Source organism: Falco biarmicus, chromosome 9 (genome assembly GCF_023638135.1).
Source record: "Falco biarmicus isolate bFalBia1 chromosome 9, bFalBia1.pri, whole genome shotgun sequence".
Taxonomy (NCBI): domain Eukaryota; kingdom Metazoa; phylum Chordata; class Aves; order Falconiformes; family Falconidae; genus Falco; species Falco biarmicus.
The window spans coordinates 4,933,322-4,946,317 of NC_079296.1; the positions used below are offsets into that span (position 1 = coordinate 4,933,322).

Genomic DNA, 12,996 nt, shown 5'->3' on the forward strand with positions numbered 1-12,996 from the left:
CTTTTGGTTGGTAAGAGAAACTGAAAACACTGGATTTAGGCCTTTGCTTCTCAGGGAGCCTTTTGGGGGGACATAGGGACATTTTATTTCAGAGGCACCTCAGGAAAGGCCGCAAGGACCGACTGCAGCATGATATTGCTCTGCAACATGGCCCTGGTTTGTTTTTTTAACAAGTTCATCCTTCAGAGGTGGTGAAGATTGCGCTGAACTGGCTTGACAAGCACAGTGGTTGTCTTTTCTCCCCTCTGCCTTTGAAAGAGGCTGTCCTCGTGCTGTGACATCTAATGAAGGGAGGCCATCACGGGGAAGAAGCCAGAATAGCATCGGCGTGATGCAGAGCTTGCCAACGTCAGCAGTTCTTCCAGGGGCTCCTCGGTGCGCTGGGTCAACTTCTCACTGAGAAAAGAAGCTCCACTTAAAAGGGCACGAGGATGAAATAGTGGGTGACTAACATCAACCGGCACAGTTTCCAGGTGTCTCTTGACCCGAGAGCCTTTGATGGTTTTAGAGCCTGAAAACTGACCTCTTTGACTCCAAAATATTTGAGACCCTTATACAGAGCTAATGCCACCTTTGGCTAAAACCCGGAAAGGTTTTCTCGCCCTTCTGTTGCCGTGTGAGGAGGCCAAATATAAAGCCACCTCTGGGTCGTGCTAAAACTTTGAGTATCGGGCGGTCGCCAGGAGAGCTCAGCCCTGCACCATTACCTGCATCTCCAGGTCTCCCGAGCAAAAATGTGGTGCCTGGGGACAACTCGGGTGCCTTCTGAAGTCTGGCTTCCTTGCCTAGATACACTACTGCCATCCCTCTTCTTTGCTCAGCAAGAAAGAAAATAGTTAAATTGTTTGAAGGACTAGTTGACAGTGTTGGCTTGACAGATCATCGGTCTGGCAGCCTCCAAAGAGCTCCGCTTTGCCCTCCGAGGAGCCAGCACTGACTGGTGGGACAGGCCACGGTGCCCTGAGACTCTTGTCAGAGCTCCCTCAGCAGGACTGGTGTCACCCCACAGAGCAGATCTCTGCTGTGCGTGTGGCCTTGGTTTGATATTTAAGATTGCAGGCAGAAACTCTGAATATCCGAGTAGCTGCTGCTGTGATACCTGCGTTGCTGGTGGAGGAAGGAACCTGGCTGGGGACCATGGGGCTGGTGGACCTGGACAGGTCCCATGAGAAGTGGGCTGCTGTGGGGGTAGGAAGGGCACAGCGTGACTGCTGCATCGGCATCCTTGGCCCTTCTTGCTGCTGTTTTTCTGTGGTTCAAATCCATCAGAATGTGGTGTGAAGCCCTCCTGGGTAGGGACATGTCAAAGGGAAGGGAACCTCCTGGTGCTTCCCCAGGTCTGCTGGGAAGAGGGAAGCAGGGAAGCTGGGGTTATCTATGGTACCCCTTCCTCACCTCCCTGGCTTTCCTCCCTTCCCCCTGCTTGCTGAGTTTGATACATCAAGCAGAATTTCTGATGCAGTCTCTGGGCAGGGAGCCAGCCCATCATAGAGCACTTGTTTAGGATTTGCAATCAGGCTTTCAAGGCGAGGAGACAGGAGACTGCTGAAATGGGACCGGGAACCTGGCAGGAGCACCACTGCGGATGGAGGGGGGGCACTTGCGCCTGAGGAGCTCTTGGCAGGAGCTTTGCCAACACATGGGGGAGCATTTTGGGTGAGGGGCTCTGACCCAGGGATGCTCCGTCCATCCCAACTGCAGATGTTGATTAGCAACCCCAAGCAATGTTTTCCCTCCATGTTTGTCATCTGTGATGGAATTTATTGATTCTCCGTCTCATCGTAATCTTTTCCAGCGAATGCCAAACAGCCAGAGAAGCACGCTTACAGCTGGTTACTGAAAAGATGGAAGAAATCAGCTATCTGTGCCCACTGTAAAAAGCCCTCTGCCAGAATGTGTTTTCAGGAAGACTATCTCAGCATTGCCAGCCCTGGCTGTTGAAGAGTCAGGAAGAAAGTCTGCACCCACCGCCCCCCCCCCCCCCCGCCAAATTGAGAAAATCATAACTCGGGAAACCCACTGGGTTTTAGAGTTCATTTTATTTGTCTGCCAGTGCTGGAACTTTTAGGACAGTTCCAGATTATCTCTGCAATCACAAGGACTTTATGAAAACTGAGGTGCTTCAAAAATCATTTGAACGTGGCAGTTGGGCATTCAAGGGGAAAACATATAAAACTTCCACTAAAATTCCCAGATCTGCTTCAGCACCAGACAGAAACTCCATTAAACCCTGGGGGAAGCAGTTTCTGGTTCTGATCCATCTGGTGAGGATGTGGATCCAAATTTAGTGATTCATTGACTGCAAAGCCAGCAAAGAACATTTGGATCATTGATCTAACCCACGGCAAAATACAGGCTGTAGCACATCCCTTAATTTATTCCTGTTCAATTTGTTAAGGGAAAAAACCCAAACACTCAAACTGATGTACAATTACAAGTGAGGGTGAACTTGTCAGAACCATTTCTGTATTACTGCAGTGGTAGGTATTCTCACAAGCGCCTTGCTCTTAGTTTGACTCTTCCCTTCATTGCGACTGCATACCCTTGTCTCTTCAGCTGAATTTCTCTTTTAGCCAACATCTCTTCTGCCTTTCAATATTTTGGATAGTGCTCAAGTCATTTTTCACCTGCTATTTATTAAGCTAATCAGATTGATCTTGTTAGACTGATGGTCTTTCCAGGTCCAGGCACTTTCTTACTGCGATGGGGATGGAATACGGTCAGCTTTTGATGGGGACGGGATACGGTCAGCTTTTGATGGCAATGGGATACGGTCAGCTACCCAAAGCGGTCGCTCCAGTGAAGTCCACCTATTGTGTTTAGAGCCAAATTGCCACCTCGTTTAGTTATCTGCAGTCCGGCTGCACGCCTTCACTGTCAGAAGGTAGCTGCTTGCTTAACCCTTGCACATAAAATAGGTATTTGTGCTGGGTTTGAAACACCAGCCGTTAACAGGCTCTGCTTTGGCCATGGCGTTCTGAAGTAGGTATTCAGCCCAGGAGGAGGGAAAGCCCTGGTCGTCTCTGGCTGCTGCCTCAGTGACAGTAGTCCCAGTCCCCGGCCGTCCCCCGGCTGGCTCTGCATCCTACTTCTGAGGGGCAGGTTGGCTCGTTGGTGCTGTCACTAAGCATTTATTGCCATCAAGCAAAGCAGTGCCGCGGGGTGCGGACGTATGGTTGTGAGCGGCGTGGCAGGCTGAGGGTGGGTGGCTTGCCGCAGCAGGAGGAGAGGAGGGGAACCCGGGGACGCTTTGCTCCTGAAGGTCAGCAAGAGGCAGTTGTTGCTCTCTCCAGCCTTCTCCCTGAACGCTGACCTGGCTTTAGGCTGGCTGGGAGTTAAGCCGTGATGTTCTGAGGCATAGTCCCCTGCAGACCTGTGACTTTATCCTAAGCCATACATATATTTATTTAAAAATACATATGAATATTTATATATACATAGATATGGCCAGGACTCTGCAGTCCCACCCCAGCAGCTTCCAAAGCAAGACCAAACTGGCAGGGAGGTGGTGGGTTAGGAAGGAAAGGGAGCGAGAAATGCCTTCACCAGGCCCCTCGAGACCCCACTGACCCTGCCTTAACAATGCCGAGGTGCTTCATGTGTTGTCGTGCCTTTCTTTGGAGCCTGTGTGGTGAAAATCCAGATTGTACAGCCCGCTGCTGGTAAAGGTCACTGAGTAGATTAAATGCCCAGGCAGCACAGCCAAGCTCATCCTGTCAAGCCTCGGGGCTCGGCAGCCCAGACCCGGCAGAGAGGCCAGGGAGTTGCACGGCAGATGGATCAGTCCGTATGCAGTGGAGCTTGCTAAGCTGAGAGCCCCAGAGATGGTTTTGGGCCAGATGTGTCTTATTTTTTCCCCTTTCATTTTCCCACTGTGAGGCTGAGGATTTTCTGAGCTAGACAGGGCAGATGACATTTCGGCAGGGTAGGGGAGAGCGGTTCGGGAGCTGGCGCCCTGCATGAACCATCCCCTCCTTGTAAAATCTGGCACTTGGGGGAGGGTCGGCCCCTGTCCTGCTCCCCTCCCAGCCCTGCCAGTGTCCGCTGAGGTCTCAGCAAGTTTGCAGCATGTCTGCCCAGTGAGGTGGGAACGTTTAAATGCCAAGTAACCCAGCATGACTGACCCACGGTGGGTGCCAGGCAGAGGGAACAACACAGATGCCCACTCCCTGCATCCTGCACCTAGACAAAGGTCCAGCATAGCACTAAATATTCCCCTCTTCATCACATCAGGCTGTTAATCTGTCTCTGGTTGTCCTTCCCAGACACAGTAGTTAAAGATCCTGGTCCTTTGGTGGGTGCCATCCTCACGCTTCAACCCTTCACAGCTGATGAGCTCAGGCATCTCTGAACAGCAAGTGATGCCCAGCTCTCCTGGCTTCCCTGCCCCCCTTCCCTTCCTCGCCTGCTTCCTCTGTAGCAAACGCATACTGTTCACTGCAGGGCAGGCTTGCAAGCCTGCAGTGTCCCTTCAGATAAAGGACAGTCAGTGACAGGCTGGGACCCAGCTGAGTGTGGCTGGCGCAGGCAGGAGGGTATTTCCAGGGACCTGTGTAGGGTCTCTATCAGAGCCGTGGTCTGATCAGCCTCTTGGTAGTGGGCAGCATCGAGGAGCCCAGGTCCTGGCCGGCTGCTCAGTGCTGAGGATGCTGTGATCCCTGCAGCCATCAGCGTGCAGCCCTTGGGGAAACTGCAGTCAGCTGAAATCCAGCCCTCGCGCAGGGAGCGAGCAGGCAAAATGTTCCAGAGTCTGAATGCAGAGAGAAAGAGAAAAGAAGTGTGAGGGTTGTTGAATGGGAAGAGGGGGAATAAACATGGGAAATGAGTCATCCTGCTGTCTGTCACTCTGGGAACAGCTTCCCATTGCCCCTGCCTGGAGCTCGGAGGGGACAGTAGCTGTTTTGCTCAGGCAGAGCCAGCCCAGCTGGAGAAGCTGAGCCAGGCTCTGGCCCAAAGGGAGATGCCAAGCAATGGGTGAGTGTGTTTGCTTCTAACAAGCCTTGGCAGGAGCAGGGCTTGGGAAGGGGAAGGTGGAGGAGCTCTGGGCAGCAAAGTGAGTCACTGGGAGGAGTGGCGGGCAGGGAGAGCCCATTGGGTATCCTGCTCTGGGCCAGGCATGGTGGAGGATGGGGCTGGGAGAGGGGAATCAGATGAACCGTCTCTTTTTCCTCCCCTGAAGAAGATATCTTCATGTTTTCACCTGGAACACAGCTCTGGTCTTGCTCTCCGTTTCCGTCTGTACAGGGATGCTGGCAGGCATACCTTATCCAGGTCTAATGCACGGTGAGGGGTGATGGCTGGAGGCTCTCTGAGCACCACAGCATCAGTCACAATTATTATTTATTTTTTCCAGTTTGCCTTACTGAAGGCAGCGGGGTGTAAATACAGGCCTAAGCAGCACAGAGCCTGAGCAAGGAGCCCAGCGTCTGTGGGTGGGAAATGCTGTTGGTCATCAGCCCAGGGCAGTTTTCTTCCTCCAGCTCATCCTGCACGGTGCCGCTGTGCCTGTGAGTGTGGACGTGCTGATGTTACCTGCGCTGCTGCCATCGTGCACAGGGGCTTTGGGAGCTATCGAAGCCCTTCAGGGAGTGGCAGCTGAACCGTCCTGGGTGCTGCTCAGCTCATTTTCCCTGCCAGCACGAGCCCTTTTCTCTGTGCTCACCCTCACCTACGTCTCATCCCCAAGCCCTGCAGCCCCAGCCAGGCAGCCCCACGCAGTAACTGATGCTGATACACAAATTGCCCACCTCCCGGGGCACCTTATTTCCAAGGGGAGAACTCCAGGCAGCCTGTGTTTGAACTCAGGGCTGTTTCTAATCATCTAGGATATAGCGGGTCTATTTTTAGTTGTTGGTTTGTGTTTTTTTTAATTAATTGCACAATGCTGCTTTCCACCGTTTTTTCACCTCCCTGTGGCCACTTACCCCACGCTGCTGCTTGTTCAGCCAAAAAATAACCTTCCCTCAAAACACCACAGTGTCTGATTCATTGGTTCTTCAATGTGTCATGCCATCTGTGCCTTTTGTCAGCTGTTACACCTAATAGTACCACATTTGGGGAAGGAAATGGAGTAGAGGAGTTCATTTCCAGAGGAGTGGACCTCTTCCAGCTGTGGAACCAACTCCAACCAGTGGACCAACTCCACCAGCGAGAAGGTGAAGGAGCTTTTGAAACCTGCATCTTTCATTAATGTCAACTAGTCAATGCTGCAAACGACTCATTTTCCAGGTTGCGGAGCCTAATGCCTGCGGGAGATTTGGGAAGTTCAGAAGCAGTAAGGGGTGGCATGTAAGTAAAGAGAAAAATGGGAATAAATTATGAAATCTAATTATGGAGCAGAAGAAACTTTCCTGGGAAACCTTGTCCAGGGCTCACTGCTGAGTGTGTTTGGCTAATCGGGGAAATACAAGACCTCCAAAGCCAGCCTTGGCCCTACCTGTGGCCCCAGCAGCTGCAATGGGGAGCACATGCCATCTCAGCGGAGCTGGCGTGGTGTCCAGCGTGGCAGGACGCGGGTCCAAGCAGGCTGCAGGCCCTGAAGCCCAGGCAATGCGTTATTGCCAGCTTGGCTCTGCTTTAAAATGGTGCTGGGGCTGGGCAGAGCGGTTTTCCCAATGCACATCTGCTCCCACGATTGGGTGCCTCTGAGCTCAGGGGATGGGCTTGCTCTTCATTCCTGGGCATTTACCTCCCTCTTTTCCTCTCCTCGCTTGCTCAACCACCGTTCTGGGAAGCTGAGTCCAGCTTGTGGCTCTGTTTCTGTTTCTGATCTTACAGGCTGGGCTCTGGAGATCAGCCTTGTCTCATCCAAGCAGCCCCATGTGCATGAAGTCATGTGAGTCGCTGCTGCAGCAGCAGCCAAGGCCAAGGGCTTTTCTGGCTTTCTCCATTTTTCCTCCTCAGCGCTGCCCCCAGATTGTTTTCCAGCTGTGGTTTTGATAACATGTTTATATGAACACCTCAGCTGGAATCTGCCTCCGTCCCTGGAGACGCTGCCTGGCTCTGAACTGGGGCAGGTGATGCCCCCAAATGCTGCTTTACCCCATCCTCAACCTCTTCGATATCCCCCTCCATAAGGGACGGCAACAGAGATGACACCGTGCGCGCTGGGGCAGGAAGGACCTCACGGTGACAGGGGACATCTACGTGTCTCAACTTCTCTTAAATACGGGCTTTGGGGTTTGGCTTGGTTCTGCCATGATGATGCTGCAGGTTTGTCCCCCTTGCGCCCTACCTGCGCTCGGCTCGACGCTCCACTCGCCTCTCCGCTTTTAATGGGCTCCTAACATTTGGTGGTCGGAGCAAGGCAGGTAATTGTTTTCCTTTTCTTATTAATAGATATAAAACGTCTGCCCAGGGGGCTCACTTTCAGCTCATTTACTGTGCGTCTGATGCCAGATGTTGGCTATTTACAATACCAAGGTGATCTCTGATGCTAAAATTGTCACAGGCAGACAAGACTTGCTCTTTGGTTTTGTGCTTTAAGGAATATTTAGATGTTAATAGAGCTTTTTGTGATGGGATGGTTTTGCAGTGGAAATCTGGAGGATTGTTTCCCTTAACGCCGGGTCAAAGGGGAACTTCTGGATCTTTTTCAGAAAAATGTGAAAGGAGCGATGGACCAGAGCTAATCTTTTCTTTGCTCTTTTGAATCCAATGCTACCTGGATTTTACATCCAGCACTGCCTCTGTTTTAAATCTACCTGGATCTGGGGGAAGGGCATGATGAAAAAACGCTTAAAAGTAAAATTTCTTGCTCATCTCGTCCCTCGGTCAGGTGGCACTCTGCCACCTCTGCTACGCCAATGACAGCCCTGTCTGTCTGTCTCCAGAGAGCAGCGCTGCGTAAGTGCAGGCTGGTAAATCAGCTGCAGGCTCCCTTCTGATCTCCTCCAGCCTTCGGGTTTGCACGTCTCTGTTAGGGACAGGGGAAGGGCACACCGAAGGTCACGATACCAGTTTGCAGGTGGCTGGGGCTGTGCTGGCAAGTGCAAGGCTAAGGGGCTACCGATACAGCCACTTTGGTAGCCAGCAGGCACCTTTCCCGGTGCAGACACCCACCTGCAGCTGGACCCACCAAGGATACCTATAAGAAAGTTAACCCCTTTGCTGCTGCGTGATGCTAGCATGGATGTACCCGCCTGAGGGGGGAGGATTTGGTTTGCATTAAGGGGAAAAAGCAAGCGAGCCAAAGTCGCAGCGGCTATGTAGGTCAAGGAGTTGCAAGGGAATAGGGCCTGAGCTGGGGGTGCTGAGTGCCGGCACTGTCTCTGTTCCTGAAGGATGGGCCGTTGGCAGCGCTGTCAGCAGCAGTGCTGCGTGCTGATTCACTCTGGCAGCGCCTGGCCGCCAGCAGCAGCAGCAGGAGCAGGCAGGGGTGCAGCAGCTCCCCGAGGCTTCGTGGGGGCTCTGCTGAGACCCAGAGCTGGGCGAGGGCGGTGGGACCCCCCTGTGCCTTGGGGGCCAGGGCAGGGCAGGCTTCTGGGGCTGTTTCATAAATAAGTTGCTTCATGGAAGGAACAGAAAGTGCAAGGGGAAGTGACAGAAAAAGCACCAGACAGAGGGATCTTTGGTTTTTTCTTTTAACGGCAAATTAACCCCCAGTTTTAATGCTGTCATGCCTTCAGATCTTGAAATGTAGGCAAACGAGGCTTTCTGCTTTCTGTGCATCACTTGACAAAAATCAAACCTAACAGTACTGAAGGCCCATTTTATTCATCCTCTGAATGAAAGGATTATTAAAACAGCTCTTTGGCTTGTTCTCCATGCCCTGAACATCTCCATGCATACATGCCTGCATCCCTCAAGTTGCCCTGACATCACCTTTGACCGTAAAAAAATCTTGTAAGTGCAAAATACTGACGGACGATGATGAATACCACGCATCGCTAAAGCACATGATATTTGTGCTACTGACCGATGGGCAGATTTGGTGGGCAGTTGTCTGTAATGGGTTTATTGGAGACCATGGAGAAGACACTGGGGATCCTTTGGGGTGCCCAGGCTGGTTCCTGAGCCCTGGCTGGGCTCCTCAGCGATGCCATCAGCTGCTGAAGTCAGCAGCAGCAGCTTGGGCCAGAGTCTTCTCTTGGCAGCACTGGTGCATCGTCTCTCTGACGTAACTGCGCAAGCCTGGGCTCCCAAGATCACATCCCAGAGCTTCAGCTCTCGCCCGGTTCTTGTCCAGGGTGGGATGGGACTGGTGGGCAACGCAGCTGATGAGCTCTGAAAATCAGCTCCTGAAGCACTGGGAGGGGGGTCACCTTGGTGGGGTGAGGAGCCGAGCTGGGGGTGATTTAGGAAGCCTGGCATGAGCAGAGCCATATGGCCACCCAGCTGCAGCGAGGTGGCCCCGTAATGGCCAGCCAGCCCCAGCACTTTGTTGCCCTTGGTGGTTGCAAGCCCAGCTGCCGGCACTCGGCCTCAACAGGAACCCGCAGCGAGTGGCTGCTCCACGGCTCTGCAGCCTGTTTGAAATTCCTCTCTCCCTTTCTCCTTGCCAGTGAGCCCCTAAAAAAAAAAAAAAAAAAGTATCAGCAAATCTCAAAATGCAGAGAACTGCTGTGCTGAGTGCTAGGGTCCCCCGCCGTGGGCTGCAGACCTCCCCTGCTCCCCGCCCCCCCTCCCCCATCTGCAGGTCACGGCAGGCAGCCTCTGTGCAGGGTCCCTGGCTGTCCTTGTCCTCCTGAGCCCACTGCTACTGCTCCAGGGCCGGTGGTGTGACCAGCCTCCTGGCATCCCCTGACACCTGCAGCCTCGCCACCTCATTTCAGATGCCACCTATGAACCTTTCCTTCGTGTCAGCCTCCTGCCTCTTGGTGTGTTTAACCTGGCATCCCACTGCTGCCGGCACCGCCGTTCCCAGCAGCGAGGAGCTGGTGCCCAGACCTTTTCCTCTGCTCCATCTCCCCTCCACAGCTCCGAGAGCCCAGGGGTGGCTCGGGCAGGACCTGGTGGGCAGGAGGTCCAGGGAGGTCCTGCTGTCCCTCTTCCCCATGCAAGATGTCCTGCAGACAAGGAAGAAAACTAGCCCTCCCATAAGGAGAGAGTTTGTTCAGGATAACTACCAGCTCCTTCCCGAAGCGATGCCGGGGGCTGGCTGCGCAGGGGTGGCACACTGTGGGAGGGCGAGCAGAGCCGCCGTGACAGTGACAGCTCGTGTTTCCCAGCTCCTGCCAGGTGCCGAGCAGGCAGGAGGAGTTGCCTGCCTTGGATGTGCCATCTCATTTCCCATCCCCGCCGCTGCCGCACTCCATCCATCCTCCTGAAACCTTGTCAGCTATCAAGGAATGGTCTTCATCAGGGCCTGGGAACCAGGCAACTGGCCCCTCGCGTTCCTGCTGAGGGAGCAGGCTGTGCTCCTGATGGTATATATTTCCTTGTCATTGCTGCGAGGAGCTGAAATCGGCACTCTAATTTGGAGGACTGGGGAAAAGCAAATGGAGGGATTAAAGAAAAACAAAATCAATGCTAGGAAATCTAAATGACAGTACCTGTCGGCTAGGGCAAAGGGGGGTGGGATGAAGAGGAGGAGGATGGAGATAAGTGCTGCTGGGTTTCACTCCCAAATTGAGACCTACAGCTGCAGTGATGATCCCTCTGCTGCCACAAGCCTGAGCTTGCGGGGGCTGGGGGGCGTGTTACCCCCCAGTCACGTTTGTGCAGGGAAGGGGGTGCATGGGGTGACTCGCAGGGAGAAAGCCACAGGGAGCAAGAGGCCAGTAGAAACAAGAAACGGCCTGCAGGTGTTCAGCACCTCGACAAAGAGGGACAGGTGGGGGGCATTTAGAAGAATGTCACCCACCCTCCGCTTCAACGCACCAAGGAGCTGTTTCTAATGCAGAAGCCCTTTTTCTTGCACGGCTTTCCCCTCGGCTCGCTGCCTCTTAGTGCTCTTCCCTTAGTGAAATCTGCTGGTGCAGCGCAACCCCCCGGGGCTGGCTCTGGGCAGGAGGGAGGTGGTGCGCTTGGGGGAGGACAAGGGATGACACCAGCAAGTGCTGTGGGGCACCTTTCCTCCCACTGACTGCTCACTGCAGCCTGGGCACCCCAGCACAGAGCTGCCCCGAGCAGGGATATGTCCTTTCTGCACAGGGTTCCTAAAGCATGGGGGTAGAGACAGAAACAGAGACACCCAGGTCCGGTGGTTTGAGGGCCAGAAGAGTTTTAATTTTAGCTTTACCAGTTCCTATCTAACTCCCCAGGCAGATTGCTTGCCTCTGCGGTTTGGGTTTCTCCTCTGTGGGATGGTGGTAATGGCACTTGCCTTCTCCGTGGGTGAACTGGGAGGGTTAATTAACATTTGGGTGGTGACCTGAGGGTGGGGAGGAGCTGTGCACAGCTGAACCATGGACACCTGGCTGGAACTGAACCCAAACCTTTATGTAAAGACAGTGACAATCCTTGAATGTTCTGCCCTGAAAGCTGCCTTTGACTCTGCTTTGGTCTCTGACCTTTTCCTCCTCATCTCTTGTTTTGTAGCCCTGCTCCTGGACATCATGATTGTGGCTGGTTTGCAGAAGCTGGCCAAGCGGAAGGGCCCGTATGATGTCAACCCTGGCTTGTTGGACTACCTGACCATGGACACTTACGCCTTTCCAGCTGGGCACGCCAGCCGAGCAGCCATGCTCTCCAAGTTCTTCCTCAACCACCTGGTCTTGGCCATTCCTCTCCGGATTCTGCTGGTCCTCTGGGCCCTCTGCGTGGGCTTCTCCCGAGTCATGATCGGCCGGCACCACATCACAGATGTCCTCTCTGGCTTTGTTTTTGGCTACTTACAGTTCAGGCTGGTGGAGTTGATATGGATGTCTTCCAACACGTGTCAGATGTTGATATCCATCTGGTGAACATGGGGGACTTGACACCTTTCCACTGGAAACTAGCGGATACTTTAAGAGTCTCCCTCCCAGTATTTTCTACATGTTGTCTGTTGGAAGCAGTTGTAACTTCCACGAGTAGTGGCGTTTTTTAATGTTGCTTCCCCACCTGGGGGAAAAAAAATACGCATTTATTACAATGGATTGGGTTTTAGCAGTCAAGGGCCGTACCTGTGTTTTGGCCCTATTCTCAAGCTATGTTTGGACAGCAACTTAATTAAGCTTTACGGGTCAGAGAAATGAGCTACATGTCTGCCTAGTTTAGGGGGTTCACATTGGCACCTTGAGATGTCTTCAGGATGGGCAGCGCCTGAAAGCTTCCTGAGAACATCTTCATTAACTTTTTTGAGGCTAAATGATTTTGGCCACAGTGCTTTTTCTTTTTGTAAGCCCAGCAGTTGTGTCTTGTACAGAGTCAGGACACTGCCGGCACTTCACAGATAATAAATAATCGTAAAAATCCTGCCCTGTTTGGTTCTTATCATGAGGGGAGGAACAAAAACCCGTTCAGTGTAGCTTTGAGATATGTGTTCAACTTGGAGCAGGTCCTGCAGCCTTGCTGACCAAGGAGAAGCAAAAGATCACTTAAATGGTTTGCTTTGGATGGGGTGGACCTAGATGGGTGCTCAGGATGTTGAAGGTGGCACGCTGAGGCCAGCCTTTCATCTGCTGCTCAAACACCTGCTCTGTGAGGGTGTGGGGGATGTTCTGGGCTGGTAAAGGACAAATACAAGTTGCCCATTTTCATCCCAGTAGGGAGTAATTGAACAGGCATTGTGCTGGATCATGGTGATATTGCAAAGCAGGTCTAGATACACAGCAAAGAGTCTTTTTTTCTCTTCATGGCCATGATTTTATAATTATGCCAAACGATGCTGTGGATGGGAATTTCCAAGGTAAGTCTTGTACAGCATTGACTGTTTTCTGGTACACGCAGCTGTGCCAGTGAGCTAGAGGGCAGGGAGGCAGCACTGCCAGTACCCCTGCCTCTGCTTGCTTAGCTGTAACCTCGTTACAGAGGTAAACTCTGAACATTTCTATGTCTTAGCCCATATGAAACGAGGAGAGCACTCCTGACCTTCCTTGATTGTAAGGCTGAGGTAACTGATGCCCGTGAACC

General features: G+C 52.8%; 1 protein-coding gene across 6 annotated transcripts in view; it reads left to right on the forward strand.

The window, feature by feature from the left end:
• The window catches only part of PLPP7 (phospholipid phosphatase 7 (inactive)), a 28,635-nt gene extending 16,296 nt beyond the window's left edge, over nucleotides 1–12,339 (forward strand). For 5 of the 6 annotated variants that reach the window (XM_056351680.1, XM_056351684.1, XM_056351685.1 and 2 more), the window contains one exon: nucleotides 11,482–12,339. In XM_056351680.1, the coding sequence (XP_056207655.1) occupies nucleotides 11,482–11,846 (365 nt within the window). In that variant the 3' untranslated portion in view covers nucleotides 11,847–12,339. The remainder of the gene's footprint in view (nucleotides 1–11,481) is intronic. The other variant, XR_008823891.1, reaches the window with a different exon arrangement.
• Nucleotides 12,340–12,996: the final 657 nt, after the last annotated feature.